Below are 19044 nucleotides of genomic sequence, written 5' to 3'. Positions count from 1 at the left end.
TGGGTGAAGGGGATAACTCAGAGCCACAAGGGGCCAGGGTCCTTGGCAGGGAGTGGCCTTCCTTCCAGGAGAAGTTCGCGCACAGTCAGCGTTAGGCCAGATGCTGAACAAATGCTCATTGGTATTTGTTCTCTTAAGCTACTAAAGCAATCCATCCTTTGAGTCCTCTCACTTCCACTCCCGTGTGCCATTTCTGACCCTCTGTGCTCACCCACCATTCACCTCCACGTGGCCGCCGTCCTGGGCTTGCTGTCACTGTGCTTCTCATCCTCCAGCCTCTCTAGGCAGAGATCATCTCCCTTCAACTTCCTCCTCTAGGATCTGACTTCAGGTTCCTACTCACCAGCTTCCTTATGCTCTTACATTTCAGTGATATGAATTAACAAATTCATCTCTTTACCAATTTTTTAAAATGTGGGGTATGATAAACTCTTTGTGGTGCTATGATAATAAATGGCTCATTACCATAACCTTCAATTTATTTATTTTCTCTGTGATTGTCTGTTTGATATACAGGAGGTCCAGCCTGGTCATAACAACCAAACTCTACTGGGGCGGAAAGTAAGTTAAATACCTTTTATTTCTCCTACTAAACAGGAAACAAGTAGTAGTTCATGCTTTTATGCTTTTAGGCAACTATTTTACCTCTAGCATACTAAAGCTAATTGGCTTAGAGAGGGGGATTTTTTTTTTTTCTCATGCTAAGGAAATAGCAATTAGCCTAGGATTCAATTTTAGCAAGATACTTTGAAAGAAATTTAGTGCAAAGCATGTGGTCACTTGTTACTAAGTGATTCATGGAGATTTTTCAAATACCAATCTCATACTTAGAATCATTTCCAAAATAGAGTTCAAATTTCAGGAAAGGAAAATAAGCACAAAGCATCACATAAGAAAAGCTACTTGAATCTGCCAAAACTCAGAGACTTCTACAGAATGCAAAGATAAAAATATCTTGTCTGGCTCCTTGTGTAAGTCTCTGATCATTTCTGCAGAGGGCTCTGAAAATGCTGATCAAAAGGACCATCTCATTGGAGAATAACACGGAGCTACCTACACCACTCACTGTCAGGCCAAATGAAAGAGAGGTGCTCTCTCTTGTGGGATGCAGAACAAATTTCACAGGATGAATTGGCTTCTTATGGGCCTGCTGGCGTTTGAACTGCTACTTACATTATTCAGCGGGACTTAGAAGGCTAGCCTTTTTGACAAACATGGAAGAAAACAGCAAGCTATTCCATATACCAGAGCATTTGTTGGCACTGTGATTTTCCATCTTTGAGATGGAACTCTTGAAGAATGCTGAAGCCTTAACAGAAAACAAAAACAAACAAACAAAACCTTATTTACCTCCCTATAATTAATAGGAAATAGTTTTTTTGTTTGTTTTAAATTACGGGCAGAAGCCAACTCTTCTTTAGGAACCTTCTAATCAAACTGTATGTGTGTGGCCAGGCGCGGTGGCTCATGCCTGTAATCCTAGCACTCTGGGAAGCCAAGACGGGAGGATCGCTCAAGGTCCGGAGTTCGAAACCAGCTTGAGCAAGAGTGAGACCCTGTCTCTACTACAAATAGAAAGAAATTAATTGGCCAACTAAAAGTATATAGAAAAAATTAGCCAGGCTTGGTGACGCATGCCTGTAGTCTCAGCTACTAAGGAGGCTGAGGCAGGAGGATTGCTTAAGCCCAGGAGTTTGAGGTTGCTGTGAGCTAGGCTGACACCACGGCACTCTAGCCCAGGCAACAGAGTGAGACTCTATGTCAAAAAAAAAAAAAGTATGTGTGTATACTTACACACACATGCAAACACACACACACACTAATATTTTGTTGCTTTTGAGTCTGTTTATGATGATATGAAGACAGAAGATGGACTTTAGGTTGCTATTCCTATGGTAATCCATACAAAAAGCAACATGGTGCCTATGAGAAATGAGGATATCCATTGACTGTATTTTGATTCACAATACCATTGCTTGGTGCTTTTGCAGTGGTGCACAAAATGATGCCTATACTTCAGAGAAAAGCAGGAAATGAGACAGTCTGTAAGAACCATTCTATAGTATAGTAATACTATACAATACTAATACAATATTATCTAATATGCTTATAAAAGATAAAAAATAAAGATACATTCAAAGGTGAATGGTAAACTACTATATTTTTAAAGAAGAGGCCAAATGTACTGATGTTGAAGAAACATTTTATTGACACTTTTAAATTCAAGGAACCTATTTCTTTTTAATTGGCCAGAGCTTGAGAATTGTCCAGGAAGACAAAAGTCCTTATGATTAAGGTTCTGTTTTCTTAGGATACTAATTTAAGGATGACTTGGTTCATCACATTTTGAAGGAAAATAGCCATTAAATTTCTTTTAGAAGTTTAAAGGAACTTCCAAATTTGCTTCCTTTCTCAGAAAAGGTAATGATATCAGCATCCTGGCAATCTTACAGTAAACTCACAAACCTATGTCAACTCTTTTTTTTTTTTTTTTGGCTAAGAACAAGGTGAGAAGATTGAACAGTGTCTCAAATTATATATGGACAGGGTGTGTGTGGCTGAGTTGTCACTAACATGAGCTGGTGCTGAGCAGTATTACTGTTGTGGTGACAGCCATGCTTAATCCATCTCCTGGGTCTTCAAAGAAAAGGGGCTTTGTGTGCTGCCCACCAGCCTTCTCTCCTCAGCCTCCAGTGGTGCAGAATTTGCTGCAAACAGGGTATAAAATTAGCAACTCAGCCTAAGTAAGAATGATTATTCTTTTGCCCTTTTGAAACAGAGGTTTTTAAAAAACAAAGCACACCCCCACTCAAAGTCGTTTGCTCTTTTTCTTGGCAGAGCTGAAACGGAGAGAGGGCTGTCAAGAAAGCATATCATTGAAGGTGGGTACTGCTGCTTTGATTTTGTTTTTGTTTGTGGGTTCGTGGTTCAAGAAAGGTTCAAAACACATTGGAAGGGGGAAAAAAATCTGTATGGAAAGAACCACAAACAACCACGCTTGTTCCTGGGGTTAAGTGTGTAAGAAACTCAGAGGTGTAGAGGTGAGAATGGAAACTCAAAAGAAAAAGGCCAACAGTTCCATTGTCTGGAACTGTTCTCATTTATAGCTACTACTAATATTAATGAAACACTTTCATAAGACTTTTTAAAAGAGCTTTATTGAGAGATAATGCACATACCGTAAAAGCTTACCCATTCAAAGTGCACAATTCATTGGTTCTCAGCATAATTACAGACTTGTGCACCAATCACCATAATCCAATGTTGAAACATTTTTGTCACCCCGTAAAGAAACCTTGTACCCACTAGAAGTCATTTTCTCCTCAACCCCTCCCACAGCCCCAAGCAACCACAAATCTACTTTTTGTTTCTATAGATTTGACAATTCTGGACATTTCATATAAATGAAATCCTGTAATATATGATATTTTGTGACTGGCTTCTTCCACTTAGCATAATGTTCATTCATGTTATGCCAGTACTTTATTCCCTTTTTTGTCAAGTAATATTCCACTATATGGATGAACTGCATTTTGTCTATCCATTTATCAGTTAATGTATATTTGGGTTATTTTCACTGTTTGGCTATTATGAATAATGCTGCTATGAACATTTATGTTCAAGTTCTTGTATAAACATATATTGAGACCACTATACATTTTTTTAAAAGTATATACATATGCATAGAAAAAAATTTGTAGAAAATTACCACTGGGTAATTAATTTACAGTGTTATTACTTTTGAAATGGTATTCAAAACTTTGTATAGGCTAGAAATAAACAGGAAATAAAATAGTCTACAAGAACCACTATGTAATAGAGTACTACTACTCTACTTCGTTGTGAGGACTATAATTTTATTTATATCTTGCTTGTCTTTATACAATTTCACACTTATACATTTTGCAATAAAGGAAAAATGTTAAAAGGTACTGCCATATAATTCCAACATCTTCCTACTACTTTGTAAAATACAGGTGCTTCTCAACTTTTGATGGCATTATGTCTCAATAAACTCATCATAAATTGAAAATGTCATAAATTAAAAATGCATTTAGTACACCTAACCTACCAAATATCATAGCTTTGCCTAGCCTACCTTAAACATGCCCAGAACACTTACATTAGCCGACAGTTAAGCAAAATCATCTAACCCGAGGCCTATTTTACAATAAAGTGTTGAATATCATATGTAATTTATTGAACACCATTCTGAAAGTGAAAAACAGAATAATTGGTATGGGAACTTAAAATATAGTTTCTACTGAATACAAATTGCTTTTGCACTATCATAAAGTTGAAAAAATCATTAAGTCAAACCATCGTAAGTTGTGCACCATCTGCATTTCACAAAAATCCAACATTTTTGCCACTTTAAATTGATGACTGATTATTGAGACAGGTAATTTTCTCCTTTTTAAAAAATAATTTTATTTATGAAATACCAATATCACCAAAAATATAAAATGTATTTTAATCTTACCACTTTAAAAATAAAAATATCTCTGCTTAGCACTGGACTCTAAAAATAAATAAATAAATAAATAACAATAAAGGAGTAAAGTCTCCTTTTGCTCATCCAATCTCATCTCATCCCACAGTCGGGCAACCTGATGCGCATCCTTCCCACCTTTTCCGTGCAGGATTGATGGATCCACCAATCCATCTGAATACTCACTTATATTAATACTTAAAATATGAAAATGTATGTATTAAATCAATGGAATCAGGCTATAAATATTAACCTAACCCTTGCTTTTTTTCCCCAATTAAAATACATTTTACACACACAACTTACGGGCTATTTTCAGTTTTTGGCATTATAAACAATTACGCAAGTGACCATCCTTATGTAAATAGGATAGATTCTAGAAGTGGCATTGTTAAGTCAAAGAATTTTACATATTTTAACACAAAATTATTTTCTAAAAAGAATTATACTAATCTGTTAGATGAACTGGGCTTTTTTAGTCAGTTTGAGCTTCTTTTAGTAAATTTGTACTTCTGTTTTATGGGAATTAACTCTTCATGTTCTTAAGCTATTTTTCTTTTGAGTTGTCTTGGCTGTCATAGTTTGCAGGAGTAAATTATGTGTATATTATTAATATTCACTCTTTGTTGTTTATCTGTGTTGCAAATATTTTCTGCCAGGCCGTTATTTCATTATAAACTTTTTTCTCTCCATGAATCTAATCTAAAAGATAATGTTAAATTTGAGAATATTCATTCCAGTTTGGAAGTTGAAGATCTTTATTGACCTATAAACAGGATTACTTTCAGATATCTTAGACGTGCAGTAGAAAAAAAATAGTTCCAGTATTTGATCACAATCATTTAATTTAAAATGGAGACTTTTGAAGCCAGATCTTAGAATATATGTAAAATACATAGATGCACACACAACTATATATACATAGTACATATATATATGTACATAATAATAATCATATCATTCCATTGTTTTCAAAGTTCTTATATGAGTTTGGTATTTCTCACTAATTGATTTTTAATATATTTGTAGGTATATGGGCTTTGAAATCAGACATATCTTTGTTCAAGCTCCAACTCTGCCATTTATGAGCTGGGTGACTTTGTACAAGTTACTTAACCTATTTATCCTCTGCCTCCCTGACTGTAAAATAGACTGTAAATATTCTTTTTTTTTTTTTTTTTTTTTGAGACAGAGTCTCACTCTGTTACCCGGGCCAGAGTGCTGTGGCATCAGCCTAGCTCACAGCAAACTCAAACTCCTGGGCTCACGCAATCCTCCTGCCTCAGCCTCCCAAGTAGCTGGGACTGCAGGCATGCGCCACCATGCCCGGATAATTTTTCTATATATTATTAGTTGTCCAGCTAATTTCTTTCTATTTTTTTAGTAGAGACAGGGTCTTGCTCTTGCTCAAGCAGATCTCGAACTCCTGAGCTCCAACAATCCGCCTGCCTTGGCCTGCCAGAGTGCTAGGATTACAGGCGTGAGCCACCACACCCGGCCTAAATATTCTTATCTCATAGACTTACTACATGGGATTGAAATTATATAATTCACATTGAGCACAGGGTCTGTCACATAATAAGGACTTAATAAATATCATTGTCATCATCATCATTGTTCTTATAAGTACAACTGCAATGAAGTAGTCTTCATTCTATGGATAAGGACACTCTACTGAGTGAGTAGGTGACAGCCTGAGGCTGCCACAATGAATGACAACCTTCTAGCCTAGAGAAAGCTTCCCAACTCCTCACCCAAACAGCATCTCTTCTCAGGCCTTATTGTCCTATTTGGGATTGCAAGGTCAAACCCAACCTGCCGCTCAAAACTGTTACCATTCCTGCTCTAGCATTTGGCCCCTGTGACTTGGGTCCTCTACCACAGGGATCGTCAGCGACAACCCAAGTTGGCTTATAGTATCAAGCTGAATGAAGAGGACAGCAGTATGCTGCCTGAAAATTTTTTTCCCCTTTACTTTTTAATCTAGTTGATTAGACAATAGAGATTCAGAAAATAACAATCAACAAAGAAATATAAGACCCAAGAGAAAAATAAGGGAAACAGTCTGCTACTATACTCTTTATTGAATCTCCATGGCTTTGATATTGACCGGTGTGTGCATAATTTCAGAATTCTGTCTTTTTTTAATCAGCTTTCTTCAGGCCTCATACAACATAATAGAAATACCTTACATTCCCTCTTCCTTTAAAGAAGTTAGAAATTCTCTTAGGAACTAATCTCTCAGGATGGATAAACCAGTTCAGCTGAAATTCAAGCTGACCCAGATTCAAACTTCAGCACAAAATTTCAAACCTTTGAGATTGAACAATTGGGATAATTTATTATTATGTCATCATTGCTGTTGTTATTTTGCAGTCCATAGTTTTAACAAAAAATAAACCCTGGTAAGGACAAGACAGTCAGCTCAAAGGGTGTTTCTAGGCACTCAATCAGGGAATTGAGTGGATTTTGCAGAAAAGGAGGGACATGAGATGAGATCCAAAATAGAATTTAGAGAAGTTTACAAATCACTATCCTTGAGATTCATTAATATTTGTTCTGTGATGAAGGTGACCTTATTCAATATTGGAGATTCATGTGCACATCAAATTTGAGAAGCGCTGTTGGAGGATAAGACAGAAGTCCAAATTGATGTAGCATTCAGGCCACTTGTGTGCTGATGTCCTTGGCCACTTAAGTTGCTTTAAAGAGTGTAAAATCAGCTTGACTTCTGCATAATGTAGTTTTTTAAAAACTTCACATGTAAGGCCTTTCTGATAAGCCTCAAGTTCTTGACTTAGATTCAATTAAGTATATTGCTCTCCTTAGATTCACAAGGAGGGAAAAGAAAATTCACTAATAGATTTATTACACTCATATAGAATCCCAAGTTCCTCTCAGGCTGTAAAATTCAATTTATTCATTTAGCCATTCCACAAACATTCATTAAGCCCCAATTTGATCCACTGTTAGAATTTACCAGATCAAATTCCTTTACTGCTTTATGTAAAGGAATAAAAATAGTTTGGTATGTTATCTTGTAAGAATAAGTAAATAATTTGTGTACTTATACAATGAAAAGCTGTGTCTAAGTCTGCATTTGCCTTGCAGATAAACAAGTGTTCTTATGTGATGCAAAACACGAATTCACTGCCATTGTTTTAGGAGTAGGAAAGAAAAACAATCTGAGAAAGCTCTGCTTGAAAATTTTGAATTAGAAACAAATGTTAAAACCTACTTTCTGAACTTTAGAAGAAAAAGATAATTAATGATTTTTTAATTAAAGAATAAATTTCTGAACAAATGGATGTACCACAGAAACATGGTACCACTTTCTATTGTACCATGTTCATGTAAACTTACATCACCCACCCAGGACAACCATGTTTCATAATAGGAGGCAGAGCCCCATACGGAATATGTTCTAATACAGCACAGCGTTTTTAAAAAGCAGCAAATGTGACTTAAATTATTATGAACGAGAGGTCTGCTGAGAAGAAACCAGAAATTATATACGGAAACTGTGCATTATTTAAGGCACATGTTTTTTGCAAGCTAGATAGAAAAGCAAGTGCATGTGAGGGGTAAAAGGTGACGACACAGCATGTTTAAGTAGACTGCTTGCAGAATCTCGAAGCCACTGATTTCCTTGTTTCTACGCAGTTAAAGGCAATGCTGAACACCCAATCCACTTCTGACCATGCCAATCTGCTTACCGTCTGGCATTAAGCATATTTCCTTAGAAACCTGTGAAATAGGCTTAAGTTGAATTAAGGTTAACCTTCTAAACAATATGGTTCCTGTTAAACTTCAGAACCTAAAAAGAAAGGTGGACTTAGATTTCCTTTTACTGTAGTCACTTGAAAGCGATTTTCTTTAAGTAATTTATTATCCTGTAGACTTTTGAGGAACTGCCAGCTAACTTCTAGATATGTCCTCAAGGGCAGGGAGTGTTTCTCCTTCTTGTATCCAGCTCCCACAGACACCAGGTTACTGCCAAGGGACAGGCTAATGTCAAATTGCCTTCAACAAGAGCATTCGCTGCACTGGAGCACTTACCTCTATGGGTATGATTAGCTGCCCAGCTGCCCCTTTGGGTCCAAGGTTAATGCATTTTTGCATGTCTACTTCAATAGAAAATAATATCTGGCCCCAAGCCAGTGCTCAACAAACCATAGCAAATCTCCATTTGCTAAATGGAGATAGAATAGGACTACTGATTTGTTGGAGCTAAACAACACTAAATGGCGGCTCTTAAGGAGACGTTTGTTGAGGATGACTTAATATTGCTATGACTTACCTACTTCTACAAGATTAAAGCATCCAGATAGAAAAAGGCCGAAATTCCTGGTTTGGTTTGCAGTCACATGAAACATCAAAGCAGGAAGATCATCTGGCTCCATTTTGTCTTTGGACAGGTGAGGAAACTGAGGCTCTGAGAGGCTAAAAGACATCACAAGGTCATTGAGGCTAGCCAGAATCTATAACCCTGTCCCTCACCTCCTCTGAGTGCCAGCCTGGTCCATCCAGCTGCCAAGAGCTCCATGTGGGGACTGATGTGCCTCTTGGACTTGCCTTTGGACTTGGCTCCACCTACCCTCATCTGTTTTTTCTCTGATTCCCCTATCTTCGTAACAGTCACCTCACTTTTTAGGTCAAAAATCTAGGAGTCATCCTTGATTACTCTAACCTCTACACCCTATACATCCAGCACATCACCAAGTCCAATTATTTCCACTTACACAACTTGTCCTGAATTTGCTCACTTCTTACCAACTTTGTCCGAATTTGACTGACTGCCATAGCCTCCTCACTGGTCCCCGTCCCTGCTCTCATTCTCACCCCTTCAGGTCATTCTCAGCAGGCAAAGCCATCAGTTCAAAATGGAAATCTGATCATATTATTTCACCTGCTTAATTCCCTCCTCTTTACTACCCACCCCCAACCCCCTGCCAATGGCTTAAAATCTCACCTAGAATCCAAAATTCATACCATGGATCACAAGACTTTCTGTGATTGAGATTTCAAAGACTTTCTGTGATTGAGATTGTGAGTGGATAGTGTGCCTTAGAGGGACAATCTCTTTTCACTCTACTTCAAAGTCAGAGTAGGAATCACTGGCCTAGTACACTTGATTTTCTGCCCAAATATCAAGAAAGAACACTACACAAATAAAGATTTGAGAGGTGAGGAATAACCAAATATTATACAATGAGACTGACCTTTGTTCCAAGTCCATGTCATTTTTTCCCCCAGAGACAGGGTCTCACTCTGTTGCCTGGACTAGAGTGTAGTAGCATCACCATAGCTCACTGCAGCCTCAAATTCCGGGGCTCAAGTGATCCTCCTGCCTCAGCCTCCCAAGTAGCTGCAACTGGACTACAGCCAAAAAGCACCATTGCCAGGCTAATTTTTGTATTTTTTGTAGATGGGCTCTTGCTGTGTTGACTATGCTGGTCTTGAATTCCTGGCCTCAAACAATCCTCCCACCTCAAACAATCCTCCCACCTCAGCCTTCTAAAATGCTAGAATTAAAGCTGTGAGCCACCACGTCCAGCCCCATGTCATTATTTATGGGTACACATTATGACCTTGAACAATACATCTGTGCCAATTAATGCTCTCAATATACACTGTGAGCTCTCTGGGGATGATGATTGTGTCTGTGCATCTTCAAACCCCCAGAGTCTGGCTCAGTTTCAGGATCAAACTGGGACTCAGCACATGCTAGTGGCATGGAAGAGTAAATGACTGAAGTCATGCCTAGGCTGTGAAAAGGCTGATCACACAGTTACAATAGTACCAAGTTAGTCATAGCTGCTTCCCCTAGTTACTTTCAGCCCACACTGAGCTGTTGGAAGAGGCTCGGTGGGAGGGGGCCTTCATCAGAAGAAAGGACACCCCTTGTTTCCAGTGCCAGGCACGGGCTAGAATGTTCATTAAGTGCCTCCCTCCAAAACCAGGAGTCTAGTAAAAATGTTGGTCATTTACTCTTTGACTCTCTCCCTCTGAAACTTTCCAAATGTTAACACCACAATATAATTACCACATTACATTGCCATAGACTCTCTTATGCAGCGCTCTCTAGAGCAGCAATTCTGAAGGTGGTAAATGTTTTAGCCCCACTGCAGATTAGAGAACTGAGTCACCAAAAAAGGACAAAGAAGCCAGGTGGGATCACAAGCATGCTAGTGTGCAGATTGCTGAACCTTGCGACCTGGCCATTCCCTGTTATTTGCTTGCTTGCTTATCCTGTCCTCTCCTTACCTCCTCCCTACATACAATTGTTCCAGAAATTGGCTCACACCATGGTACTTTTCAAGGTAAATTTAATTTCAAGCTGCCCCTCGAGATAACCTCATAACACCTGTCTGCCCTAATCTCTTCATCAAAGCTTTTAACAAGCTACCACCACAGACAATCCTTTCTCAATGGATGGAAAATATTTCCGGAACTATATTCAAGCACTCCATTTTCCTGTCAGAAAATTAATTGTGGCTGGCTGATAAACCAGTATGAAAAATCAAATTTAAATGAGCCACATTTAAATTTATAAGAGCCTCATTGAACATGCAATTAATTTTATGCATATAATAAGAGGGGAAAAAGAGCCTCTGGTCTCCCTGAGGAATTAAAGAGGCTGATAAGGAAATGCTGTGCCTCATGGAAATGAGATGCAAGGACTCTTGGACACTGTCATCCTTTTGCTTGAATAATATTATATACAATGCATTCTATTTCAGGGAAGTATTAATTTTACTAAAATTAATTATTTTTTTCTGAGTACTCACAGGAATGTGACCAAATGATTAGGGCTGAAGCAAAGGCTATTGGTTCCAGATTTTTTTTAAGTTCTCACTTTCTCCTTTATATTACCTCTTAAGTCTTTATAGCTTCTGATGTTTTTGTTTCTTCCCAAAAAAATGGGGATAATAGAAATGGTAGAGCCCAGTTATATTTTATGTTCCTTAAACTTTGTTCCAATTAGTAAAACACTGAGCAAAGCCTTCCTTTGCTAACCCCTTTATAATACTATTAAAACCAACACTTACATTAAGATGGGGTTAAGGCAGTCATTTATTTCTGATTTATACCATTTTAATGGGTCTGATGTGCAATAAGTATATCTTCAGTCCACTATAAGCCCATTAAGTAATTCAAAATATAAACAATTAATTTGCATTCTTCAAGAAGAAAAAAACAAACTTTTGAAGAGAAGCTGCTTTTTATGCTAAGTTTTACTTCTGGATATTGCCACACACAAGTCACAGTGAAAGATAATTAAAAGTATTATTTTCCAGTGAGAGTGCTAATATCATTGAAAAAGTTGTGTTGAGGGCAATCAGCCTTTGATATATACTTAAAAGATTCTAGGGGTCAATTGACACATCATTGTATTCAATGTATTTTTGAAACTAATCCAATGGTATTTTTTTTAAAAGTAAACTCTAGAAGGAAACCAAACTTCACCTCTTTCTAATAGTGCTCATATTTGGACTTTTTGGGTTTTTTTTCTACTTCTGTTCCCAGGATTGAAGGGCTCCCTCCAGAGGCTGCAGCTAGAGTATGTGGATGTGGTCTTTGCAAATCGACCTGACAGCAACACCCCCATGGAAGGTGAGTGAAGAAATTTAATAAAAGACTCTAGAATTATTGATTCTAGCTTGAGAATGTTTTACACTAACAGTAGGAAATGAAATGTATTCAGACTGATCTGATTGCATATGAAAAATAAAATCCTTTCTGATGGATGCCTTCCAGCCTCAATATTTATCCTCAAAGCCAGTGCTCTGCATCCCGCATCTTCCTTTTCTAAGCAGCTGAAGGCATTAGGTTTGTGGCTCTTGCTGGCTACAGTACTTGTTTCTTCCAGGTTCATTTCACTTTTGTGATTTCATCAAACCAAACAATAAAATTAATTGGAGGGGGAGTTTATAACGCAGCCATCATTATTTTGGAGTAAGTCCTCTGAGGGTCTTTCTATTTTATAATAACTTCAAGACTGATTAGTTTCCAACCTGCAGAGTGCTAAGTGGTGCCATGGGCAGAGGTTCAATAGGAGCGACTATTTCAAAATAATACTCCATTGCATTTTGGTTGTTGATTCTCAAGGAACTTCAACATTTTATCCCCCTCCTATTACAACTTTTTGAAGACCATAGTTTAAGCTTCTTCCTGTGGAGACTTTCAGAGTGTTCCTAAAAACAGATTTCCTTCAATTTACATTTTTTTTTTTTTGGAACCTGTATAGGATGTTTGAGAAGGAAAACAGTTTGGAAGTATAAATGAAAGAGAATGTTACTGTTAATTGAAGTTTACAATCATGTGGATTATCACTTAACTGAGGTGGCTGACAATGAAGATATTTGGGGAAAAGAAGAAAAAAGAAATGTTCTGGTTATTTGAGTTTTACAACCTGATATGGATTACCAGTTGTCAAAGAATTAGAATAGTGTAATCCGCATAAAATCACACTCAAGGTAACTTTGTCCTTGATGATTCAAAGGACAGGATCTTATAAGTCAGGTTCTGTGAAGATTTATTCTTGCTATAAGTTTATAGAAGGATTATAGAAGTAATAAAAGGTATAAATGACTGAAGTACTATAAATTTTCTAGGTTGCATTTCTAACCATTAAAAAAGTATGGAAATTATTTCCCTTGCCATTTATCTCTTAAGTACAAAGAAATGTTAAATATATATATATATATTATATCTAATTTTCTCCTACAGTTTCCTGCTTTCTTGGTTCTTGAAAAACTAGGAGTTTACTATAAAGGAGTATCAGTGTTGGAAGTTACCCATGAAAATGACATAAAAATACATATTTTTGTCAAAGCAAAAATTAGATGTTTGATAAAGCAAATCATAAATATTTTATTAGTACAATAAGTATTTATTGGAAGGATAATATGATGTCATACAATTCTCAATGACACATAAAAACAGAGCACTAAAGTTATTTAGTCACTGAAAGTGTCAAATAAAATGCCATTTAGTGGGGTCTGTGAAAGACCGAAATTACTTCACATTTTAAGTGCCTAGTGACTATTTTCCTCTTTGGAATTATACCATGTTCTTTGCAATTACACCATGTACAGGATAGTAGAACACCTGAGATTTTTCAGGAATTTTTTTCCTATCTTACCCCCTACTTTTAATATTAGGAACATACTATAGGAGTTTCATAGACAGAAAACATAATTTGCATTGTATCTATAGAAGAAGCAGAAAATTCTCAAGTAGGGACTAAACTATGTGATATTAACAAGGTAATAATGTCTCATATTGATACTGATTATGTGTTGAAATGTATTATTAAAAGGGAGCTTCAAAGTGTTAAAGAAAATAAAAAGATCTCTGCTGCCAGATGCAGTTTGTAACCATTTCCCTAAGTTTTTTATATAAAATTCCACAAAACAGAATAGGAAGCTATTTTATCATGAGTCATTGCCCAAGTTCAAAACCATAATGAAGGCTGTTAGATAATGGAGATTTGACACTTATTGATAAGGTCAAGGAACATGGCATTATGTAGCTCAGCAGCAACCAAACACTTTATGCTTGAAGGTAGCCTGTTCTCCCTTCTCCCTCAAGTCCCCACAGCTAGCAAGTCCATCAAGCTCTGAGGTTTATCTTTTTGTTGTTACAGTATATGCATTAATGGGGTACATGTGAAATTTTGTTACAAGTGTAGGATGTGTAATGATCAAGTCAGGGCATTCAGGGTATCCATCACCCAAGTATTTATCCTTTCTATATGTTGGGTACATTTCAAATCTTCTCTTCTGTCTTGAAAACCATAGCCACACACCCTACTCTGCTATCAAACATCAAATATTTAAACTTATTCCTTCTATTTGAGGCTTATTTTTCTCAGAGGACTTAGCAGGGACGGCCCACAGGCAATCCTCATACAGGACTTGTTCCAGATTGAAATAGCTTCCATATGAGTTCTTCCTAGCTTTTAGAAAATATTTATCCTCATAAAAACATATGTACATTTAAAAAAAGAAAGAAAGAAAAGAAAATGTTTATCCTCAAACCTAGTATACACATGTGTTTCAAGGTGGGCCCAGTAAAATGCCAGAGTTTGATATTCGTCTTTGGAAACACATACTCTAAATTTCTTTTCTTTTCTACTTTACTGTAACAGGGGCAAGTACTGATCTGGGAAACAGAAGAAATAACAAATAAAAAAACAAGGATTGACAGGTGGACTTGGGTGCATTTACTCCTCTAAAAATGGGGGGGGGGGCTTAATGGTGCCTGAGCTCTTTCTGGATTCCCTGTTAAGATTCACTTTCCTAGTGATTTTATAGATCATATGTGTGACAAAAGTTGAACATATACAATGGCGTCTACCTTAGGTGGGCTATTAGTGTTTCTAAAAACAATACATAAGGTAAATGTTATAGATAATCAAATTACCCTTGAAAATCCTGCATTAATTCTTTGTTAGTGAACGTTACTCTATAGGATTTAATTATTCAATTTCTTCTCCAAATATAGTGGGAAAGAAACCATCCCTAGGTAGTTGTCCAGTTTTGTTTTTATTTTTATTTTTTGGTAATGGCAGGAAAATCCTTAATATTATTTACATACTTTTCTTGTTTCAACAACTCGCATTGGCTATTTAGGCTCCACTGCATTCTGTTTCTGTTTAATGTAAGTGACACAACAGTGATTGCCAAACATATATTGTTGGATTTTCATTCACTAAATCTACATATATTAAAACCGCAAACCTTTAGCATTTGTAGATCATTTTTATTGGTTTCACTATCCTTTGTCAACTCCATCGGGCCACAACACACTCTAACTTATACTTTTGCTGAGGCACCTTTGTAAACCCAGGGGTCCTGAGCACCTTCCAAATGAGAGCGCCAAACCCACCTCAGTACTAGCTCTTCTCCATCACTGACTCCTAAGAGTTCAAGAACCCGGAGACACTGGAGAGTCTCCAGACATAAACCATGCCTATGTCAAGGGTCATGTGTGTTCCCATAGTGAGTGTCTCTAAGAAACATTTTAAATAACTTCCATTTAAAAATGTTATTAAAATTTCAACTGCATTCATATGATTTGTACCATAAAAGAATGTTAATTGGGAACATTTTTAAAATAAACCAAGATGAGTTTCATCCAGTTTCTACATATCGAATAACAACCAATGGAGCCAGAAAAAAAAATTAACTATGGCATCTTCTTTATAATATATTGGCATCAGATATCCAATTAGTTGTTGCCATCCCTTCTTCCTTACAAAATCAATCGACTAAAAGTGAGACCTCTCAAAAGAATGGCTACAATTTCCAAATGTGCAATCAATGGAGAAAAGGGTGAGAGACACTTTGCTTGCAATTGGCACCTCCATGGAATACAGTTACACATTTTAGGGCTACGGGGAGATATTCCTGACAGCAGAGGGGAACTTGTGTACTTTTTGCTCTGTCCTTCTTGTTTATTTTTTCTGGTTCACCTAGTAGTAAGTCATTTTTCTTTCACAGCATCTGCCATGCCATCTGTCTCTGCTACAATATCTGGCAGAGATGACATGTTTTCCAATCCTAGAAAAAAATCAGCCCCACATCCCATTTCTTCTTTCTTAAGAGGCTGTGTTCCTCCCAGTAGAGTCACTGAAAGTTTCTTGTGCTCTGTGAAATTCATATTCTTAATTCTCTCACTTTCATAAATCCCTAATGTGTATTTCAAAATCTTCTCTTGAGCTGTACCAGGAGTTGATTTTTTGTTGGTTTTTTTTTTTTTTTTGGTTTGGTATTCTGTCATTCCCAAGCACCAGGCTAATATCTCTGTCTATACTCCTCACTGCTCTAGGAAAATGTGATTAAGCATGACTGTGGTTGTAAAGGGAGGCTGTAAGCCTGTACAACTTTTGAGCAACAGCAAAAAGAAGGGGACACGTTTTAGCTTGTACAACTTTTTAAAAAGGAAAGAAAAAAGCCCACTAACTTGTTGATCTGAGAATATGATTTCTACATTAAATTAAATTTTAATCATTTTTAAATTTAAAAAAACAATTGGAACCTAGTCTACTTTTCATTTAGAACTTGTTGCCAAAACTAGTTAATATCATGGAATTCCTAAGTCATTAAATATTATCCCCATACTTATTACAGTTCAAATTATTTATTTTCTGCTAGTAGGTCAGTGCAGACATAAAAAAGCCCAGATGTCTTAATTTCAAATAAGAGAAACAAGACCAAAGTGAGCTTCACCTGATTCCCATAATATCACCATGTCAAATAATCCATTCCATAGTATTTACTTCTTTCTAAGCCATCTTTTCTGGTGTTGTCATGTGCGAGCAGGAATCTATGGATATTCAGCAATCTTTGAGATGTTCAATGACAACTTGGAAAATGCCAAAAAGCAGAAAACATTGCAGCATCCCAAGTTTTCTACATTCAATTCCATACTGGACATAGATATTTAACTTCCAAAGTAAAAAACAGTTTTCAGAACAAAAATTTAACTACCTAAAATCTAGAATTATCATTTAACCACAATAGATCAACACTTTTACCTCTTATCTTTTATTATCTTCCCTGAAAGTTACCCTTAACTTACCCTCAAAGAAATAATAGTAGCAAAAATAAATCTTTTGTAAATGGCCACATATGTAATCTGAATTTTCTATTAGCCATAATAAAAATTTTTAAAGAAACAAGTAATATTATAATACTAATAATAATTTTATTTAACCCAATATGTCAATAAATTACCATTTAAACATGTAATCAGTACAAAAATTACTAATGAAATATTTTAAATTCTTTTTTTCCTACTAAGTCTTTGAAATCTGTTGTGTGCATCTTAATTTGGACCAGCACATTTCAAGTGCTCAATACCTATATGTGGCTAGTATTTAATAACTATTGTATTTGATGACACAGATCTATAAATTCTATTTCCAGCCTAACAGAGCCCTAGGCACACAGTAGGTGCTCAATATATATTTATTGGATGGATGGTTGATGGATAAATGAGTGAACATGCATTTTAGTGATTGAATAAATGAAGCTCTAAAGTTAAGTCCAGTCACATTTTTCTCAACTTGAAAACTTACCTTGGTTTCCTAACATCTATAAACTTTCTGGTGCCTGGTCAAGTTCAACATATTTCAAGGTGACATTAAGGAGAGGTTGTTGACAAACAGCCCAGGACACTCTTACATCCTTTTTCTCTTCATCTGCAATAAGAGTAGCAACCAGATGTTACATCTGTCTCTAGAAATCTGATTGATACTGAAGTGAACAGAAATGAATGGAGGTATGATTCTTTGGCAGTACAGTTGCCCCTGAAGATTACTATATCCAATTAAAATTATTTAACACATTTCATTTATGACCCTGGTCAGGATGCTCCCAAGGACCTCTGGTGTACATCAGATCAATTTAACCTTCTGGCTTGAAAGGCTGGGACAGCTGAGTTTTCAAGAAATTAATTTGGAGAAAATGATTTTCACGTCCAAGAAGATGAGCCAATTTTTTGTAGCAAAAATTTATGTTCCAATTTTATTAAGCAGTTTTATTTCCATTTTAACTGTTAATTCACCAAAAATGTTACTGATACTTTAGACCTATTCAGCTGATGTTTTATTCTTTACAGAACAAAGCATATCATAAAATAAGAAATTCATTTCATTCAATGTAAGAAATAACAATGAGGAATAGTTGAGTTGCCTTTGGGTTCTTTTAGTCTCTGGTTCAGCTTTTTAGAAAACTTCATGTTTCTGTTCACTGTGGGCTTCCTCATTGGAATAATATTTCTGCAGAGTGGACTGGGACATTAGACAGACACAGCTTTGAATTCTGGCTTTGCTACCTGTCAGATTGTATACCTGGGGCAAGTCACTGTCTTCACTGAGGCTCAGTTTCCTCATCTGAAAATGGAGGAAAAACATGACATACCATCTGAATAAGTTAACAGTGTGGGTATAGCATCTTACTCATCATGGAGGCAAACAAATAGAAGCTCCTTTTCTAGCATGTACCATATAACACATATGCATATAAAACTTCCCTTTCTCTGGGTCTCTTCTCAGAGGTAACCATAGGAAAAGTCCAAGGCCTTGAAATTATAATATGATGAAAATCAAATAAAGGTAGCCAAGCTGCAGGGTCGACCAGGGTCTGTGGTGAAATCATGTAAGAATCAAGCCATGGAATTGGCAATGGAATTTTCTTCCAGCCCATTTTTTCTCCTTAGAATTTTGTTCTGGAATCCTTCACACCCTTTAAATTGATTTAGTCATAAATTTTCCAGGGTTAATCTATTCAGCCTGAAAGGTAATCTTGTGCCTATGACTTTATTTTTAAAAGTGTCTCCAGAAAAAAATTCGGTAATGGGATTAACTCATTCATTCAACTGTTGTTCATTGAGTACCTACTATGTGCCAAGTATCATTCTAGGCACTGGGAGAATCAGAAGTTAATAAATCAGACAAAATTTCTACCCTTATAGAAGTTGCATTCTTGTTGGGGAGACAGACAATAAGTCAGTAAGTTACATTAGATGGTGATAATACA

At 36.5% G+C, this 19044-nt stretch overlaps 1 protein-coding gene across 2 annotated transcripts in view; it reads left to right on the top strand.

The window, feature by feature from the left end:
- Positions 1-19044, top strand: part of KCNAB1 (potassium voltage-gated channel subfamily A regulatory beta subunit 1) — a 367524-nt gene that overhangs the window by 305345 nt on the left and 43135 nt on the right. For both annotated transcript variants that reach the window (XM_020285635.2, XM_012786902.3), the window contains exons 6-8: positions 517-561; positions 2839-2882; positions 12023-12109. In XM_020285635.2, coding sequence (XP_020141224.1) covers positions 517-561; positions 2839-2882; positions 12023-12109 — 176 coding nt within the window. The remainder of the gene's footprint in view (positions 1-516; positions 562-2838; positions 2883-12022; positions 12110-19044) is intronic.

This window comes from Microcebus murinus, chromosome 1 (genome assembly GCF_040939455.1).
Source record: "Microcebus murinus isolate Inina chromosome 1, M.murinus_Inina_mat1.0, whole genome shotgun sequence".
Lineage (NCBI taxonomy): Eukaryota > Metazoa > Chordata > Mammalia > Primates > Cheirogaleidae > Microcebus > Microcebus murinus.
Note: the sequence above shows the minus strand (reverse complement) of the source record. Positions and strands in the feature narration are given on the sequence as shown.